Here is a 20,056-nt window from a genome sequence, read left to right as displayed (position 1 = left end):
AAGTAGGGGGAAAGAATTCACTGCTTCATCAGGAAGTTTTTGATTACTTGCTTTTCTCCTTCCCATATTCTGAGCTGCTTTGTATTCATTTGAGGTGGGACTAGAACCCCATGAATCACGTTGTTTTTACAGGGTATTGTATGGTTCCTGCTGGTCAGTTTTTCCAGCATTAAAGATTTCCTTTTTGTGTCTTGTAGCATGAAATTTGAAGTGATTTCTTGGCATTATCCAAAGTATCTATAAACTGATCCTGCTTTTTTACTACCTGTTCTAAAAACAAGTAGGTGGAACATATTGTTTGGTTTATTTGGAAAGAAATGTTATTTGAATGAAGCCATTCCATAAATGCTGTAGCACCAAAAAGCACTTGTGATTTCATGTGAAGTCGATCAGCAGTCCAGTGCTATGTGGATGTTTTTAAATTTTTATCATTAGAATGTCGGTTTTTTGAGAATAGAGTTTTGTTGTTATTGAATCAGCATACAAAAACATCATAGTAAATGCATATTGTTTAGAAATTCTGTAGCTGATCTTGTTTTCTCAAAGAGAAATCTCTAGGCTAAGCATCACAAATTGATGCCATTTTCTTGTCTTGGTAATACTGGAGGTCAGAGTGAAAATCAGGTACAATGTGATTTCAATATAGTGTTGCTTGCAGTAGAGAAATAATAATGGGAAAACCAAACTCTCTTTGATTGCAGGTTTTCTTAGAATTCTAGTTCTACAAGAATCTTAGTGATTTTAGTCTGATCCTCAAATCTTATGAGGCTCAGAGCAACCCCATGACTCCCCACTTCCCTCCGAGGCTAGGCTGCCGTGGAATACCTGGGCCTGTGCTCTTCCTAAATAAAGCTGGAGTCGGATAAAATGTGTTGAATGACTGACAGAAAACTGTCATGACTGTCTATGTTAACTTGGAAACCACTTTCAAATCACTAAGGGTGGTTGCTCCTTATTTACAAAAATAATTTGATTCTGCTGTTAGAATTTGTGAAAAGCAACAAGGAAAGTTGTTAAAACAATACAGAGCTGTGGGTGTGGGTGTGGGTGGTGGTGAGGATGAGACCAGGTACTTTAAGTCTGCAGAACCAAGCTGTTATTCTTATTCAGTATAAATAGACATTGAGGTGAGGTTGGGGTGTTGGGAGGGAGCTTTATTTGCTACTTAAGTTTTCAAATAAGAATGGCTCAAAAGATATTTGGTGAACTGAAAGCGCTATTTGTTAGATTTGTTCCTGGGCCCTCCCTTTTCCCCGGACCATATGTTGTTTCACCATCAAAATGAGGCCAGGGACAGACTGGGTGGGGAGGAGGGTAATTCTAGAGGAAATGGAAATGGGAAATAGAAGTGCACATCTTTGGGCGTCCTAAACTATTGTTCACAGCCTCAGGAAGAGGTTGTTGGTGAAGAGGTGCACGGTTCTTACGCTGTGCAGGTCACTCTCTGCCAGGAGGCAAAAGTCCTGGCTTCCGTTCTCGAAGCAATGAAAATCATGTCCTTTGATGTTTATTTTTACACCCTAAGCTGCCTTTCTGTCTTCTCAGTGTCCTCATCAATGTTTTTTGTTTTTTTTCCTTCTTCATCCCAAATGCTTTTTCCTGCCTGCTTATGGTTTGGGCTGCTTCGTTAATGAAAGTGTCCACTTATTTTCTGATGCAATTACCTTTGCAGCTGGTTTATTTATTTATCTTTGTCTTTAGCTCAGCTCTCAACGGGCTTTGGAAAGAAGAGAAGAAAATCCAGTCTGCTTTTTGGGGGACATCGGACAGCCGAATAAATGCAGGTAGGTCTATTTGCAGATTTTTTAAAAAGACACAAAGGAAATACCTTTTAAAAACAGTAATGAAACTGATCTTAAACCTGTACGGCTATCTGTACTCTATCTTTTAATTTTTAAAGATGGGTATTTTAATTGTTGTTCATTCCAAATGTTGAATGTACTGGTTTAAAAAAAAATCCCAAGAGTACAAAATTATAGGAAGTACAAAGTAGAAGTTAAAGTTCCCTTATAATCCCTTCTAGATATTTGCCACCATTAGCAATTTGTGGTATATTTTTCCAGATTATACATATGCATAACCAAAAGGATCTAATATACATCTTATGCTTCTTTTCACTTTGCAGTAAGTCATGTACATCTTTCAGCATTGGTTCACATAGCCTTAGGGTATCCTTCTTCATAGCTGCATAGTATTCTTTATGTTGATATGCCTTATTTTGTTTAGTGAGTCCTCTCCTGTTGTACCTTTTCAGTTTTTTTTTCTCTAATTTAAATTATGTATACTTGCCTGATGATTTCCTTAGAGTGAAAGGGTGTAACACCGTCTTTGAATTCCTCCTCTGCTATGTCTGCATAAAATCTCAAGGACAAAGGCTTGTCTTACATTATGAAGCAGACTTTAACTTCTCTGTTTTCCGTCTCTGTTTTTCCTTGTGCAGTGGAATTGGGGGCTCGGTGCTGCGTGTTAAAACTGCCTTGCTTGACAGTCAGTCTGAAACTCAAGGGAAGCTATGAGCTTAGTCTTTCAGACTGGTTTCTGGAAGATTCCAGTTTTCAGATTTATTTTGGAGATTAAAGGAGTAAAATTGAATGCCTCTCAGTTTGTAGCATTCAGATGTATCTGCTTCATGTCTCTCCTGTATCTCACCTCATCAGGCAGCTAATAGACCAAGCACATGAATTTGGTGACGAGAACTGGGCCTGCTATCCACTCTACCTGACTTGTCTTGTTTTGAGGAGCTTCCTTGGGTCATTCTGCAGGCACCCATTATATGTAAGGCTCTGTGCTAGATCCCGGGGATACAAAGATGGATGATGCAGTCTTTTTCCTCAAGGAACTCATGGCACATGGGAGTGAGAGAGACAGACAGAGCCGTGAGTAAGACAGTCATAAGTCAGAGTGGTTAGTGCAGTGTGCCAAGTTTGCGAGAGGGCATCTGACTTAGGGGATGGGATGGAGGTTCAGAGGCGGCTTCCTGGAGGAGGTGATGTCTGAGCTGATTTCTAAAGGAAATTGAAGTGTGCCGTGAAAGGGATGAGGTGGAAAGGTATTCCTGAACAAGCAGAGGGCACCTTTGTGGATTTCAAGCATGAAGTAAGAGGCTGGCAGTGATGGAAGATGAGGCTCGTGAGGCTAGCTGGCCAGGTGGTGGAGGCGTCTATTAGGAGTTTGAGATTGGTCTGCACATTAATGAGGAGCCTTTGGAGGATCTGATATGTGTTATGGAGACATTACTTTGGGGGCTAAGTGAAGGTTGGCTTGGCAGGAAGAAAGTAGGAACCTGGGGTCAGCAAAATGAGTTTGTAGGCCATCGGTGTTGGGGTAAAGGGAAGAAGGAACGTGTAGGGCTTGCCCTTGTCCCCCCTCCTTTCCAGCCTTGCCCGAGGCTGAGCTGCTGAGGGGATCTCCTTGATCCTAATTGCCCTCCCTTTTGAGGGAGCTCACAGGAATGACTTACTTGCAAGCTTCTAACCAGTGGTTTCTGACCGTTTCAAAGCAAGGCTTGCTGCCCTCATTCTGCTGCCACAGAGTGCTGCCCATCCTCCTGCCTGTCTGCAGGGTGATGGGAAGCTGGCTCCCTCCATTAATTTTCAGACCCTTCCATGTGGCGTAGGAACATGAACGGGCTGTCTCAGCGCCGGCCCCAGGCGAGGCTCTGGGGGCAGAAGATAGATAAGACATGGTTGATACCCTCACTGAGTTTGCAGTTTAGTGGGAGAGAGATGTAAAATTAAAAGACAGTGTGATTCGTGCCATAGTCTATTCAGAGGTTAAATGATTCCAGTACAGGTAGCAGCAGTATTAGTAATGGTAACATCAGCGGTTCTAGAATGAGCCACATTTTTCAACTACAACTTGTGTGCAAATAGAGAAAATAAATTTAGGCCATGTTGAAAATTATTCTGATTTTTGAGAATATGGTCTGGCCATAATTAATTAATTAGAATGCATAATTGTTTTCCATAGTTTCGCCTCTTGTAAGCTCTGATGCATTTGATTTTCAGGGAGGGAAGGGCAGGGAGAGGTACTTATCAATAACATATTTTTGCTTGCTTACCCTTCGTAATACTTGCTTTGACCACTTGAACTTTTAGTACATGGAATGACCACATGGTCTCGTTTTCCTTCCGCTACAGTATCTAAATATAAAAGAGGACTGCAATGCCATGGCTTTCTGTGCTAAAATGAGGAGCTCCAAGAAGACCGAGGTGAACCTGGAGGCCCCCGAGCCAGGGCTGGAGGTGCTCTTCTATCTGTCGGATAGGGAGCCCCTCCGGCTGGGCCGCGGAGAGTACACGGCCGAGGAGCTGTGCATCAGGGCCGCGCAGGAATGCTGTGAGTACTGGCAGCTGCCCAGGCCCATCATCCCGGAAGCAGATCCTGTGTCTCTGCCCCTGGGAGCTCTGCTGAGTGGAAAGAGGCGTGGGCTCTGGGAGTCAGGGGTTCTGCCCCGCTTCTGCCACTACTTACACCTGACCTTGGGCCAGTGATTTTAATTCTGAGAGGTTCACTTTTCCCTTTCTTCCTCGAAAAGTGGCTTGTTCCTGCTCTGGCCCGAATGAGCTGTGGGATACCAGGGAATGGTGCAGGCCTTCTGTGGAGGCTCAGTGTTTATCCCCCACACCTGTGACACTGGACTGGTGTCAGCGCTGAGAGAGTAAAGCACCTAGCACAAGGCTACAGGCCCAAGAAGTGGTACTGCTCAGTATTCAAAACTTCTGAAAAGGGTGATCCATCCTGCTGCTGCTGTGACTTGTGCCAAGCCCCCACCCCTCACCCCCTCACCCCAACCCTGATTGCCCGTGTGATGCTCAGTTGAGGTGAGAAGTTGAGTGTCGCTTTGTGGCTTGGTCAGATTGCTAAATCGTGAAAAGGCCTGAGGCAGTGAGCAACACAATCCATTTTTTTTGAAAGTGAGGCTTACCTTACTAAAGTTAGCCTGTTGCCCTCAGAAGGTGGGAAACCAAACTAACAAAATAAAGCCTCTTTGTTACCCTTTAAACTTGGCAGTTTTTGCCTACCTACTTTTAAATGACAAGTGAAGTTAATCAAGTTAAATCATAACTTAAAGATCTAATCCACCCAGGTCATGGTGATGGTTGAACAACTCTGTGAATATACTAAAATTCATTGAATTGTACACTTAAAACGGGTAGACTTTATAGTATGTAAATTACATCTCAATGAAGCTGTTTTAAAAAAAATCAACTCATTTTATGATGATGGAGTAACTAGCTATGATGGCAGACTGTCTGACCCATGCTTTGTGTTTTGTTTATATCATCTTTAGCCCTTAGAACAGCTCTGTGGGGGTAGTATGGTTATTTCAAGAATCACCTACCTTGTTTGTAATACAGCTTGTCTAGAAAACCCACTTTCTTTCTGATATGTATCTTTCTCCCTAAAATGCTTTAAATACCCGAGTTCTAGTAAAAGGAGAGAGGTTGGTGCTATAGGGGGGAGAGTCGTAGACCCTGCTGACTCAACGTAACACTAGGTAAAATTGTCTGACCTATAGATTATTAGGGGGAAACGCATTAATATTTAAAGTTACTTTGACTAGATAGCAAAGTATATAAGGAACCAGCTTTAGACATCAGCTTTAAAAGTATTTGTAACTAGAGGGCCGGCCCAGTGGTGTAGCAGTTATGTTCACGAGCTCTGCTTCTGCAGCCCCGGGCTCGCTGGTTCGGATCCTGGGCGTGGACCTACGCACCGCTCATCAAGCCATGCTAAGGCAGCGTCCCACATAGAGCAAGTAAAAGGATGTACAACTATCTACTGGGGCTTTAGGGAGAGAAAAAAAAAAAAGGAAAAAAGGATTTTGGTTTATAGCGTTTGTTTTCTTAGCCAAGCTTCTTGCCATCAGCATGGGAGGTATAAACCTCAGTTTGTTAACAAGGATGACTTGTGCAGAACTGTTGGGCTACAGTTAATGAGAGGTTACGGAACTGCTGCTAAAGGAGGTGAGAGGGGAGAGCCTGTGAGTCTGAAGACAGATACAGCCACTGCATCTCTTGTGACTCTGGGCTCAGGGGCAGTCAGTTTGGGGCATCAGTTTCTAAGCCCAGTCTGTAGAGAATGAGTGATGTCTTTTGTAACCCACTAGGGAACCTTGCAAAAATTTATTAATTTTAAAAATACACGAATACAGAGTGTCATTGAAGGCTAACTCCCAGGTATCTTGAGAGGCAGGAATGGAGGCGTTCAGCAGAGGTATCAAGATGCCCAGGCGTTTGTGACTTCGTAACTCCGTGTGCGTTGGAGAGAGGCCCTGCCTCGGTAGATGGGCTGGTGAGGGCCCCGTCAGTGTCGGTCTCCTTTCAGGTGTCTGATTTGAGAAACACATTGTCTTGTGTTTTTTGGTTAAGTTCACTGTATCTTAGTTTGAGACCTGACTGCATGTGAAAATATCAGTGATAATTGATTATTTGCCATCATTTTCCTCCCACTCCCCCTGTGTTTAGATTACAGGTCTGTGTAATTTTAATCATGGGCTCAGAAGTGAGTGGAAAGGTGCTTTCCTGGTTCATACTCTCCCTTATCTTTTTGATCATTCTTGTATCGGAGGAGGCAGTTGGTGGGGTGGGGGAGCAAGGGAGCACTCTTGGACCACCTTTGTTAAGCATATATCTTCTTGTTAGTTGGCTAGTAATAAGAAATATTTATGATAACTATACAGAGTACTGAAGTGTATTTATTATTAATGATAATAGATTTTAGTCACAGACAAAAATCACTTTGGTTATTTATTCTAACACAATTTCATGCACTACTGCCAGGAACTTCTTTGTGTGTTTAACGTATAGTCACAGTGTCTTAGAATTGTTTAAACATTTCCTGTAGGAGACAGATTGGGGATTTCCCAGACTCCAGGGATGTTTCTGACTGTGATTAGCAAGGTGCACATCAGGTGGGATCTAGGAACCTCTCAGATGGCCTTTTTTCTTTCAAGCAGGGTTTGGTAAGACTATTATAGACGTCGTAATGAGAAATATCATTAGACTTTTTAAAAATGGTTTTCATCTGGTTTGCCAGCAACTATAGTATATATTCTGGGGAGCCATAGTTCTTAATTATTATGATTAAAACTGCCTGATTAAACATGGTTGGAAGTTGTATTTGCCCTAAGAGATACTCATGTGACCTAGATTCTGTTTGGGTGAGAGAATTCCATGTCTTTGCTTATGTCATGCTTTGGAAACAGACAGCCAAATGTATGTATCGTTAGTTTTCTGATGTGTTCTCTCCTTTTCCCCAGGTATCTCTCCTCTGTGTCACAACCTCTTTGCCCTGTATCATGAGAACACCAAGCTCTGGTATGCTCCCAATCGCACCATCACCGTGGATGACAAGACGTGTCTCCGGCTCCACTACCGGATGAGGTGCGGTGCCCGCCCAGCTTCCTCACGCACGGAGGGTGGTTAGCTGGAGCCCTGAGTCACTTACCAAGAAGTATCGTAGTCATTTTTATAATTTGTAGGTTTTGTATTTGCTGATATGAGAGAGGACTTCTTCAGTATTTGAAAGATGAGTTTGATATCTTCCTCTGCCACATTTTAGAAAAGAAATCGTTATGATGCAAAGGGTATTGCGAATAGAATTAGTATTCTTTGGCAGAGTTTTTCGAACAGTGAATCATGGTTATGAATTTAATTTAGGAGGTTGTGACCAGAATTTTTTAAATAAGAAATATATCTTTTAAATAAGGCAAGAATGGATAATATCAGCATATGTACATATCCTAAGAATATTGTTTTTTAAAGCTTTTGTTTGAGTTATGTATCTGTATATACTAGGTCATGATGTAATAAAATGTATTTCTGACTAAAAGTTGCAGCTAAAGAGTGTGGGAAACACTGCCTGAAGTGGTAGCCTCGAAATTCTGGGTTGGTCTTGCTCTCAAGGGGTGGATGTTTTCATTCACTCTCTGAGGGTTTTTGTCTAGTGAGGCTCTAATTTTTCTTATGATGAGTATGTGTCTTTTCTCCCATATTGTAGACTTGGTTAAATGTCACACAGTCTCTCAGGATGGTATAGATAGTACTTTGTAGCCGTCGTCTTTTGAGTTTGTAAGCATGTTTGTTAGACACTAGTTAAGCACAAGTTAGTGTGTTTGTTTATCAAAGGAGCTTATAAATATAGTTCTTTGAAAAGGATCTTAACTTACGTAGAAGTGATTAAACAGCGGGTTAGCTGAGGTGCTAATGGAACGCAGGGACATGCTGGAAATCTCTCAGGGGTCTCAGATGCTCTCCACAGTGTCTTGCCTACTGTTTCCTTTTGGAAATCGGTAGAGTTGTTACCAATCCAGAATGGCCTAGATGTTTTTCTCAGCAGAAGCTGAACCAGATCTCCTTTCTTTGATAATCAGCTGAGGGCTGACTTTTTCTCTTCTTTCTGTGCTCACCCACGTTCTCCCCTTCAGAGGAGAGGTGTGTGCCGTGTGAGATTCAGGCCCCAGCTATAGGGAAGCGTTCACCCCACCCAGCTGCACCTTCTGACTGTATTTGGATTTATTTTTCGCAGTGTAATCTTGCTTTCTGTGGCCGGGGGTTGGCTGTGTGATCCAGCATTGAGACGTGTATTTGCAGCTTGCAGTCTAGGAAGCGGGCATGTCAGTGAGTTCTAGTTCTTTCCCTCTAGGTTTCTCCACTTGGCTCAGAATGGTAAAATTTAGGACTTGGAAGAGACCTGAATTTGCCTAATTCAGCTCTTCCAACTTGTTAGGGGGAAACTGATGTCCAAAAAAGAGAAGTGCATTACCCCAAGTCACGTACCTATCAAGTTGTCTTGTTAGCACCAGAATCCTCTCTGAGGCCTTGGTCTTTGTTGGTCGTGTGAGTGCCTCACTGTTCAGAGCTATCTCTGCCTGCTCCCCGCTCCTGTGAGCTGCCAGGAAGTGCATGGCTGCTTCCTTTTGGCACCTTGACTTTGTACCTGACAGCGTGCTGCAACAGGATGTGGCTTTCTTACCACAGGCTCTTTGAACTTGGCAAGAAAGAGCCCACCCTCGGCTAAACATTTGCATTACAGCAAACTACAAACGTTTTGAAAGCTCGTTGTCTCACCACTAAAGAAGGTGTCATATGAAAAGAAGTGTTGGTGACTATTTCAGTGGAATCCCAGCTCTATTTTGGGAAATACTCTTATACTTTAATTAAGTTTTCTGTTTAGATAATGATTTTGATACTTTTTGTTTCATGAGATATCTTAATATAAGACAAGCATACTCTTTATTCCTTTTTAAGAAAGAAAGTATTTTCTTTTTCATCCACATGCATTTCACTATCCGATAGTAAAGCTCTATAGAAACCTAAGGAGAATTCATTGTGTGCAGTATCTGTGCATAAACTTAGAATATGCAGTCATCTTGTACAATAATTTTCTCAAAAACTTGCAAGGAAGGCATCTCTCTCATTGATAGGTCTGTCGTCTGTTCATCTGTCCCTCCCTCCCTCCTTCCTTCCTGCATTATTCTTCTACATCATTCTGAAAAGGAATCTAGGCAACCATCATACTACCTTTATTTATGTCATTCTTTATTTTTTTTCCATTGGCATGTTATAATATCAGAAATTTGTGTGTGGCCCAAGTTTTATGAACACTTCAATAATAAATTTTAAATAGGAATGTAGAATTTGTCTTCAATGTACCTTCTAGTTTTGTCTTGTTAGCGATTAGGAAGATGTTGATTTTGGTAGTCGCTGATGTAAAGAGTTTGTTTAATTGTCTTATTAAATAGAAAGCTGTCAGCCTTGACTATAGGCAATTTCTAGAGCTCCAGCCATGCTTTAGGCTCCCTTCAGCCTTTCCTGTTGTGGAGAAGGTGAACATCATGTTCAATCTCCTCGGCCTTATCCTGTCTGAACGTCTTGCCAAAGGGCTTCCCAGCCAGAGCTGGTCCCGCAGGGCTCAAATAGCAGCCTTGAAGCATATCCTTGTTCACACCTGAGTGAAGATTGTGTTCTGCCGAAAGTGGGTGTGTTGGGTTTTTTGCTCTACCAGGTCCAAGGACTCTTTATCATAGAGGCTCAGTGGGATGTGGAAGGAGAGGCCATGGCTGGCACTGGTTCAGGGCAAATTTGTCTTCACTGCTTCTCTTTCTGACAACCTCCTCAGTCCTCGAGATCCTTTTCCCCCTTGTCCCGGGTAACCTTCCATATTGTATATCGTTCTCTTTCTCTTATCACCATCTTCCTCCACTGTCAAACAGCGTTTACCTGCCCTGCATACCCTTGTGTCAGAGCCCTGCTTTGAACCTTTGTATGTGGAGTGCCTGGAGCATGGTAAGCGCATACTCTTAGTATGTTACTTGGGTGTCGTTGCTGAGTTTAACTGATTGCCCTGTAGACAGGGAACTCACAGCAGGCAGGGACTGTGCCTGAGGACCCTTTGCATCCCAGAGCCTGGCACAGGGCCTGGCATCTCCTAGGCCCTGCCAATACGGCTCAGTGACAGATGTCTGAATTTAATGGCAGCTCTTTTTTGGGAGGAAATTTTGTTGCTTCTCCGTGCCATGGTTGTTTTTCATCAGCACATGGGCGTGTCAAGGAGAGAGACCCAGGCACCAGCTGAATCTGTAGCCTAGAGATAGCCCAGATCACCTTGGCTCAGTCACTTTCACACATTCCAGAACTCATTGTGTTTGTCTTACAGGTGGCAGAGGAAAGTGGTAGTTAAGAGGACAGGCTTGTTAAGAGAACAGTCTTAGGTCACCTCACCTCTTGGAACCTCAGTTTTCCTCCTCTAGAAACAATGAAACCTACCTTGTACAGTTACTGTAAGCATTAAATAGCATAATATATATAAAGTGCTTACTAATTTAATTCACAACACTGCAACTGATACTTGTAGTAGATTCGTGTATTCTATTTTAAAACTCTGTTCATTGTAAGATAAACTATCAATTTAATCACAGCAATCTGGGAAATGGGAAACACTGGCATATTGACTGTTCATCTTAACTATATGATGAAACTAGATTTCAGAAATGTTAAACTGAATAAAATAGGTCTGGGATTCAAGGCAAGATGGCATTATTCACAGTAAAGGGCATTGCTGGGCCAGCATCTGGTTCTGTCAGCAGTCTTTTCCTATTTCGGAAGACGTGGTGAAAAGTCAGAGGAGCTGTCTTTCTGATCTTAAAGAGGTTATCTTATCTCCCTGAGTCACAGACGAGGTTCTGACAGGACACTCTTCCTAGAGTGCTTGTAAGAATGAACAGGAAGGACCTACAAACAGTGAGTGCTGCACAGATGAGGGCTCTGCTGTCTGCTTGCTTCTCAGGGAAATTTGGCCTCTGGCACTGATCAGACTGGGTAGGACCAAGACATCTCTCCCACGCCTTCCAGGGTCCCCTTTCCCACAGTTGACATTCATGTTCCTGCCTTCCAGGTTCTATTTCACCAACTGGCATGGGACCAATGATAATGAGCAGTCGGTATGGCGACATTCTCCAAAGAAGCAGAAAAATGGCTACGAGAAAAAGAAAGTTCCAGATGCAACCCCTCTCCTTGATGCCAGCTCATTGGAGTATCTGTTTGCTCAGGTAGGGAGTTTGGGCCCAGGAGAACCTGGAGTGGGTGAGGCATTGTAGGGTTCAGATTCCGTGGTGCAGCTGAACTTGTTGGTAGCTGAGATGCTTTATGGCCTGTTCTGTGGGCAGTTCTTGCCACCCCCGGACTCGCCCCAAGTGAGGAGGGGAAGGCAGTTCAGCATCCCAAGGGGCTGATTATCCCACTTGTGGGTTGTCTAGGCTTTACTTCCTCCTGATTTCTTTCTTTTTCTGCCACCTCCTACCATCTTCCTTCTCATCCACAGTGCCACCCGTGCAGAAAGCAGAGGGAAACTGAGGGAGGAAAAGTAGAGTTCAATGGGCTAATGAAGGTGCTGCTTCTCAGTGGTCAGAATAATGCTTGGGGAGGAAGGAGGTGGCCACTCCGAGTCACAGCAGTGGGCTAGAAAGATGAGACACTGGAAAAGAGCTAGAAGAGAAGTTAGAGTCACCTAAGTTTCATTACCCTGAGATAACTACCATTTTCATTTAGGTGCTTCCTGATTTTACCACGCAAATAAATCTTATGTACTAGGTAGTTCTTGAAAATATCTTACTGTTCATATCATTTTATAAACTGCTTTTTTATTCATCCTGTTGATGATCCTTCAAATGTCAATTAAAAATATAGATCTTTGTTGTTTTAATGGCTTCATAACAATTCATTTATTCAGCATCTCCTTCCTGAGTTTTGTGTACTCTGCTGAGGGGCTGCAGGTACTGTGGTGAACAGGACAGACATGGTCTCTGCAGGCATCAGATGTGTAATCAAGTTGGACAAACAGAAAACAAGCAAATAAAATGATAATCCGTAAGAAATTGTGAGAAGCACTATGAAGGAAAAAGCTTTTGTGATAGAGAATATGGGGAGAGAGGTTTGAATGGGAGGCCTAATTTAAATACAGTCACACGTCGCCTACCAATGGGGAAAGGTTCTGGGAAAAGCGTCGTTGGGTGATTTCATCATTGTGCAGACATCACAGAGTGCACATACACAAACCTGGATGGCACAGCCCACTGCACACCTAGGCTGTGTGTACTGATCTTACGGGACTGCCGTTGTATATGTGGTCCATCGTTGACCGAAACATCATTATGTGGTTGTTATGTGGTGCATGACTATAGTGTGATTAGAGAAGGTCTCTCTAAGGAGGTGACATTTATATGGAATCTTGAAGAACAAAAAGGTGTCTGTGATTCTAAGGGAAAAGTGGGGAAATATTTCTTCTGTGTAGAGCAAGGTTTTTCAAGAGCAGCAGTACTGACGTCGTGGGCTGGATAATTCATTGTTGTGAGGGTCTGTGCATTGTAGGATATTTACCCACACCCCTGACCTCCACTTACTAGATGCCAATCGCACCATCCCTCCAGTTGTGACAATCAAAAATGTTTCCCGACATTGCCAAATGTCGCCTTGGGGCAAAGTCTCTGTGCTTGAAACATCTCATAGAGAGAGAACAGAATGTGGGAATGCCCTGAGGCAGGCAGGAGCTGAGGGGAGAGTCATTGTGGCTGGAGGAGAGGAGGGCGAGAAGAAATGACACCAGTGAGGCAGACTGGGGCAGATCACGTAGAGCCTTGTAGAAGCTCTAAGCGGTTATGTTTTTACCCTGAGTGCATTGGGGAGCTATTTGGAGGGTTTGGTTTTATTTGTGTTTGGAGTCAGTGGTGATTCTTGTTGGTAGATGGAAAGTGGATTGTGCTGAGGCCAAGAGTACACTCCAGATTTACCAGCTGAGAAGGTGCTGCTGCATTGGTCCAGGTGAGAGAGAATGCTGCTTTGGCTTAGGTAGTGGCAGTAGAGTTGGAGAAAAATGGATGGATCTGGGATTAATTTTGGAGGTAGAATTAATGTTATTTGCTGATGGGTTGAATCTGGAAGGTCAGGGAATTTGAAGAATCAAAGATAATTTTGAGATTTCTGTTCTGGGCAATGTTGGATAGATAATGGAGCATAAGGAAGCTTACATAAGGAAGATGGGAGCAACAGGTTGGAGAAGGGGTGGGAATCAGTTCTCTTTTGGAGATAGCTGTGCTACATACAATGGAGAGTTCAGGTAGGAAGTTGAGAATGAGACTGGAATCCAGAGGAAAAGCCATCATTTATTTAATCCCCGTGAGTGGACGTTTTTGGTTTTTCTCAAGTTTTCCCTGTTATGCTATCACTGTTATAGGCTATCACTGTTATATGCTATCACTGTGAACAACCTCATACATACGTGTTTGTGTGTGTGTCCTTTTTATTCTGCAGGATATACTTTCCCGCGTGTGACTTTGTGTTACAGCTACATCCCGCTGTACAGCTGTAGTTACCGATTGCACAGTATCCCCATTGTGTGCAGACCTCAGGACTGACCTTAGAGATGACGGAGAAGTGAGACAGTGCACAGCCCAGGGCAGGTGCTGTGTTGAAAAAATACAGGGAACTGGCCCTTTTCAGATTGGTCTTTCTGCATTCAGCCTCCCAGTTTCGTGTATACATATCTGAGATTTATCCTTTAACCTTTTTTGGGAGGAAGTGTAAAGAAAGTGCACCATACTTCAAGAAGAAGTGTTGCTTTGGAGTCTGACCTTTCAGAGTTCAGGAATGAGGTACTCGAGGTAGTTGTACAGTGGAGTTTACAGAAAATCACAGCCACGCAGAATAGCTTCAGAATTGGTTCTGCTCTTCACACGTTGCTGGCCGAGTCCTCAGTCGATTGTGGAGGCGGTCACTGTCCTTTTCTCACCTGAGGCACAAGAAGTCCAGGGGAAGTGCAGCAGTGAGCACCCTCCCTCCAGAACCAAAGGTCCTTCAGGGAAAGTGAGTGTCTGACTTGCGCAGGAGCACCAGCCAGGCTGCGTGGCTCCCTCTGTTCAGGCTGGAGAAACGCTGACGCGTCCACCATCCTTCGAGTTCTCTGCACGTTCCGTCAGCCAGTGAAGACTGAGTGCGGCTGTAGCCCAGGGGTGGAGAACCAGAGTCCTGAGTCACATCTGGGTCTGAGTCTCGACCCCACCACTCGCTGGGGCGCTCGCTCTTGCAGCTTTACTTTGTTTTTCCTAACTACCTGACCTTAGCAGTTTCTGTCTGTTTCTTTCTTCTTAGAATGGAATCTCCGAGAGTCAGGGACGTGGTGTGGTTTACTGCTGTGTCCCTGGCACCTAGAATAACATCTGGCCCAAAACTGGGTCTCAGTAATCACTAATTACCAAATGAATGAAGGAAGTTATTCAACCTTTTGGTGCCTTTGAGTCCTCATCTGTTAGAGATGGTAATGTCAGCAGCCGCCTCACAGGCTGTTGTGAAGATGAAATGTGGCCGAGCACAGTGTCCAGCACGGAGGTTAGGGTTTAGTAAAGGGGAGCCAATGTTGCCGTTGTCATTATCACTCTGCACAAGGCAGGTGGTGGGGACTGCTGTTTAGTTTTAATTTTGAGGCCCTCATTGGTTCTTGGAATGCTCTGCACCTCCATCAGCGAGGAGGGTGTTTTCGGGATATATTTCATTACTGGAAACTTGAGCAGCACTTACCTGTGGTAATGATGCACTGTAGAATGTGGGTTCCTTCCTCTTTCTCTAAATCTATATCAGAATGGAGTGTGGTGCCCTGTGAACTTTATACACCCAGTTTCCTAGACTAGGATAACTCAATATGTGTTTGTGAAATTAAAGACTGCTGAAACCCCGGCCAGCCGTCATCTTCCCTTGCCCTGGAGCAGTCCACGCCTCGGACACACTGCTTTTCACCATCTTTAACGTGGTAGGTCCCACGAAGGCCTCCGTGTGTTCGTGCTGTTCACCAGAGCAGTACTCAATAAATATTTGTTAAATAAGTGAATTAACCTGTAGAGAACATCTCCTGAGCCCCTTCATGCCCACTTTGATGAGAATGAGCTTTGATGCCAGAGAAACTGTAAATGTCCTTAGTCTCATTCCTCCACTGCTTTTCTGGGTGGCACCTTCCTGTTTGGGAAACCTTCTCAAGATCAGAAACTTGGGTGGACTCTTGAAACTTAAGTGGCGGTTCATTTCTTCTCCTCTCTGCTCCAAAGGGACAGTATGATCTGGTCAAATGCCTGGCTCCCATTCGAGACCCCAAGACTGAGCAGGACGGGCACGATATTGAGAACGAGTGTCTGGGAATGGCCGTCCTGGCCATCTCGCACTATGCCATGATGAAGAAGATGCAGCTGCCAGAACTTCCCAAGGACATAAGGTAAGCTTTCCTGCTGGCTGGAGAGTTGATTGTGGGGTTAGTTTTCATTTTTTGTGTTCTCATGCATCTCAGTGTAACCACTGCCAGCTTTTGGCTGACCCCTGCTTTCTGCAAAGCCCGAATCTTTTCTAGAATATTTATAAAAGGTAGCACAAGTATAATCATGTCCTGATTTTGAATGTTGGCTGATGACCTCAGAAATTTGTCCCAGGGTGAAAGTGCTGGGCTGGGGATGCCAATCACGTTCGTGGCCCACATCCCCGCCGCTTTCCTCTCTGCCTGTGGTGGGCACTGCTGTCTGTTACTGGGCTTTTTCCTTCTGTGCTTGACGCATCTTCAGGTCTTCTCGGTATAGCTCTACAGGCGGCTACTACCACCGCAGCCTGAACTAGAGTTCACGAGAGAGCTGTTAATTCTGATGTGAAGGGTGATCAGCTGTTCCTTAAGAAAATTGTATTTACTTAAAAATATCATTTGCAGTCAAGTCTTTGTGAGGGAATATTCAATCTGTAATTTCCACCCATCCAAGAAATAGAATCTTTTTTTGTTTTTAACCAATGAACTACTGTGATTATTGTAAATGTGGACAGTCTCGTTGTGAAGAGGAAGCTGTTTGTAGCTGAATCGTTTGTGGTAGGTGGCATGCATCTTCTCGTAAGTTTCCTTCTTGTGTCTCCTTGCCTTGACCAGAGTTTGGAGCAGATCACAGATTGCTTCTCGGTGATGCAGGGCCTGATGAGACGGCTGTGCTGCTACTTTCTCTTTTTCCTATGGCTTTTGCTCTGGGCACCTCCTCTTTATTTTTTCATGAGGCTAAAGTGAAAAATGAAAACTCTCCTCTCATCTTTGTCTCTATTACATTAATCTAAAAAAAATGATGATATTTGCTGGGGATGAATTCCAGACTTCACAATTTTCTGCTTTTGTGAAACTGTTTGTGCAGGAACTCCCCTTTGCCAGGTGCCGTGTTGGGCCTGGGAGTAACAGGCAGACGTGTCTCCCTATGTGTTGGGCCCCCAGTGTTCTTTCTTCCATGGGTATTCTTACTCTAATTCAAACTGGCCCCTGTTGTAGCAGTGCATCAGTTTGTTGAGTTTCTGTTGGTCATAGGTACTCTTCTACTGGCACCTGGATGGGTAATCATCTTTCAGTTTAGTTGTTGATCCATTTAATATATTGGGGACATTTTCACATGGCAAACACTGTCATTTGTATTTAATTAGGTTTTTTTTGTTGTTGTTGAAGAAGAGTAGCCCTGGGCTAACATCTGTTGCCAATCCTCTTTTTGCTGAGGAAGATTAGTCCTGGGCTAACATCTGTGCCCATCTTCCTCTACTTTATATGTGGGACGCCTGCTACAGCATGGCTTGGTCAACAGTGTGTACGTCTGCACCCAGGATCTGAACCCGTGAACCCTGGGCTGCCGAAGCGGAGCATGGAAACTTAACCACTACGCCACTGGACCGGCCCCTGTGTTTAATTAACTTTCGTGTTTTTCCAATTTCTTATAAAAACAATATGTGATCTCTATAGAAAAATTATAAAGCAGACATGCAAGTAGAACTCACCAAGCATCTGCAATCACTCTGGATACCTTTCAGACCACTTTCTAACTGAAGCTGAATCTAACAACAGTGTGTCTGTGAGCACAAATGTGCACGGGAACGGTGACGCTAGCGAGCAAAAACCATAGAGAAGTTGATTCTGCTTCCTGCCTTTGTGGCCTAAACAATGTGATGATGCCTGTAGGAATTCCCATTTCAGTGAAATACGTGGAGCATGTGCTTTGCTGTCCTCTTTCAGTCCCTATTCACCTCCATCTCCTTATCATTATCATCCTCATCCTTACTCCATCTAAGACCCTCTGCGAGTAGGTCCTTCTTTCTCATTTGGCAACCCATGGGAGGGAGATTTATGGACTTAGGTTTGTTTTTAAACTATTCTCTGCTGACCCATACATGAAAAAGAGATGTATTTCCCTCCTTTCTTTTAGCTACAAGCGCTATATTCCAGAAACATTGAATAAGTCCATCAGACAGAGGAACCTTCTCACCAGGATGCGGATAAATAATGTTTTCAAGGATTTCCTAAAGGAATTTAACAACAAGACCATTTGTGACAGCAGCGTGTCCACGCACGACCTGAAGGTGAAATACCTGGCTACCTTGGAAACTTTGACAAAACATTATGGTGCTGAAATATTTGAGACTTCCATGTTGCTGATTTCATCAGAAAATGAGATGAATCGATTTCATCCGAATGACAGTGGAAACATTCTCTACTATGAAGTGATGGTGACTGGCAATCTTGGAATCCAGTGGAGGCAGAAACCAAATGTAAGTGGCAACAGGTGGCTGATGGAAACAGAACATCCTGTGTCACACAGTCTTTTCTGTTTATCCCTTTGGAATGATCTGTGCACATGTCCATCATCCCTGTTGGCTGAGTTTAAATAAAGGCTTGAGACCATGTATTATTCATCTTGTATTGCATCCGTGCAGCAGTAGGTCTAAATAAATATTTATTGAGTTATGTAGGGAAATAGAGAAACATAATAACAATGTATATAATATGCAATAATATATAATAACAGCAGACATTTACTGCATACTTACCACATACCTAGTACTTTTCTAAGCATTTACCTGTATTAACTCATTTATTCCTTAAAAAAAAACCTTTTAGGGGAATACTACCATTATTGCTATTTTATAGATGAGCACAAAGAGGCACAGAGAAGTTGAGACACTTGCCCAAGGTCATAACTAACTAATGAGCGATTGTGCCGAGAATTGAACTTGGGCCTCTGGCTCCATGAAGTAAGATCATTGATTTTGCCATTTTAAGCTTTTTGAAATGTTTGTAGGATGAGGCAATAGAGCAGAGTGGTTTAAAAGCATGGGTTTTAAACCTAAATAAACCTAGTTCAGATCCTAGCTCCACTGTTGATATTCTGTGTGCTTGGCTGGGTTACTTCACCTGTGTCAGCCACATGGTATTCATCTGTAAAATGGAGATACTTACTGTATCTGCCTCACAGGATTGTCGAGAGAACGAAAAGTCAGCACAGAGCCTGAGATATAGTAAATGTTCAATAAATTATTGTAGCTGCTATTGTCATTGTTATTATTGTAAATACTAATATTGAAGTAAAGGTGAGGTTCGTTTTCTCTTCCAGTTTTATTCTCTAAATTCGCTAAAATAACAATGCCTAACATGTACTGCGTGCTTTCCCTGCGGTAGGTGCTGTGTTAATAAGAACTTGTCAGATCCTCAGAGAGCCTTGTGAAGATGTAAGGTCTCTCTTCAATGGATGGGGAAATGGAGGCTCAAAGAGATGACCTAACTAGTTAAGTAATTGGCGGAGACAGGATCTTAACCCAGACCTCTAGTTTCCAAGACTCATGCTGCACAACATATTTGAACTTATACAGACATGTATGACTCCCTAGACTACTCAAATGTGGGATCCATGTCTTCTCTTGAAAATGCCGACTTGAATATTGTTAGAAAGTCAAGACGATCAGTGATAGATTCTAAGAGGAGAAAACCCATGTTCGATCCAGTCATATTTGGGAAGAATGTGTTCTCTGCCTGTGTTGAAACCTGTATCTCAGTCTGGAAGTGAGGGGACCTGACTCCTAGATATGGTAGATGCATATCTAGTGGGCAGTTATTTACCTTTCTGAATTTACTTGTACATTACAGATTACTACGCAAAGAGTTTAGTCAGTGTGCTCATTCAGGTCTCTGCCGGATATAAAATCTCAGGATTCCCTGATAGGATCCAAAACTGCGATCCTAAGCCCATGGTGCCAACTCTCCCAATTCCTCTGTAAATCCAGGCACACTGGCTTTCTCTTCCTCGGAGAGACGTAGACCCTGCATTAGTTTACCAGACGCATTGGCCTTTTACTGAAAGAAAATGAGAAAGCTGACTTAAACTCTGTCACTTTTATGCATCTTATCAGGTTGTTCCTGTTGAAAAGGAAAAAAATAAACTGAAACGGAAAAAACTGGAAAATAAATACAAGAAGGATGAGGAGAAAAACAAAATCCGGGAAGAGTGGAACAGTTTTTCTTACTTCCCTGAAATCACTCACATTGTAATAAAGGAGTCTGTGGTCAGCATTAACAAGCAGGACAACAAGAAAATGGTAAGTGTGCTCCAGCAGCACTTCAGTCTGGGTCCGGAGATGAGAGGGAGACTTTGCTGAGGACGGTTGCGCAGCACATGCTTTTCAGAGTTCCTGTCCCTCAGAGAAAATCTGATGATTGTCTTATTTAAGCCACAAAG

At 43.3% G+C, this 20,056-nt stretch overlaps 1 protein-coding gene across 1 annotated transcript in view; it reads left to right on the top strand.

Annotated features, from left to right (window-relative positions):
* The first annotated feature begins 214 nt into the window (after positions 1 to 214).
* JAK1 (Janus kinase 1) overlaps positions 215 to 20,056 on the top strand; it is a 49,955-nt gene continuing 30,113 nt past the window's right edge. The window contains exons 1-8 of the mRNA XM_058538220.1: positions 215 to 280; positions 1,702 to 1,784; positions 4,140 to 4,338; positions 7,265 to 7,388; positions 11,401 to 11,554; positions 15,596 to 15,759; positions 17,753 to 18,095; positions 19,731 to 19,916. Coding sequence (XP_058394203.1) covers positions 1,779 to 1,784; positions 4,140 to 4,338; positions 7,265 to 7,388; positions 11,401 to 11,554; positions 15,596 to 15,759; positions 17,753 to 18,095; positions 19,731 to 19,916 — 1,176 coding nt within the window. The 5' untranslated portion in view covers positions 215 to 280; positions 1,702 to 1,778. The remainder of the gene's footprint in view (positions 281 to 1,701; positions 1,785 to 4,139; positions 4,339 to 7,264; positions 7,389 to 11,400; positions 11,555 to 15,595; positions 15,760 to 17,752; positions 18,096 to 19,730; positions 19,917 to 20,056) is intronic.

Source organism: Diceros bicornis, chromosome 4 (genome assembly GCF_020826845.1).
Source record: "Diceros bicornis minor isolate mBicDic1 chromosome 4, mDicBic1.mat.cur, whole genome shotgun sequence".
Lineage (NCBI taxonomy): Eukaryota > Metazoa > Chordata > Mammalia > Perissodactyla > Rhinocerotidae > Diceros > Diceros bicornis.
The sequence above is the reverse complement of the archived record's forward strand: the minus strand, read 5'-3'. Positions and strand labels throughout refer to the sequence as shown.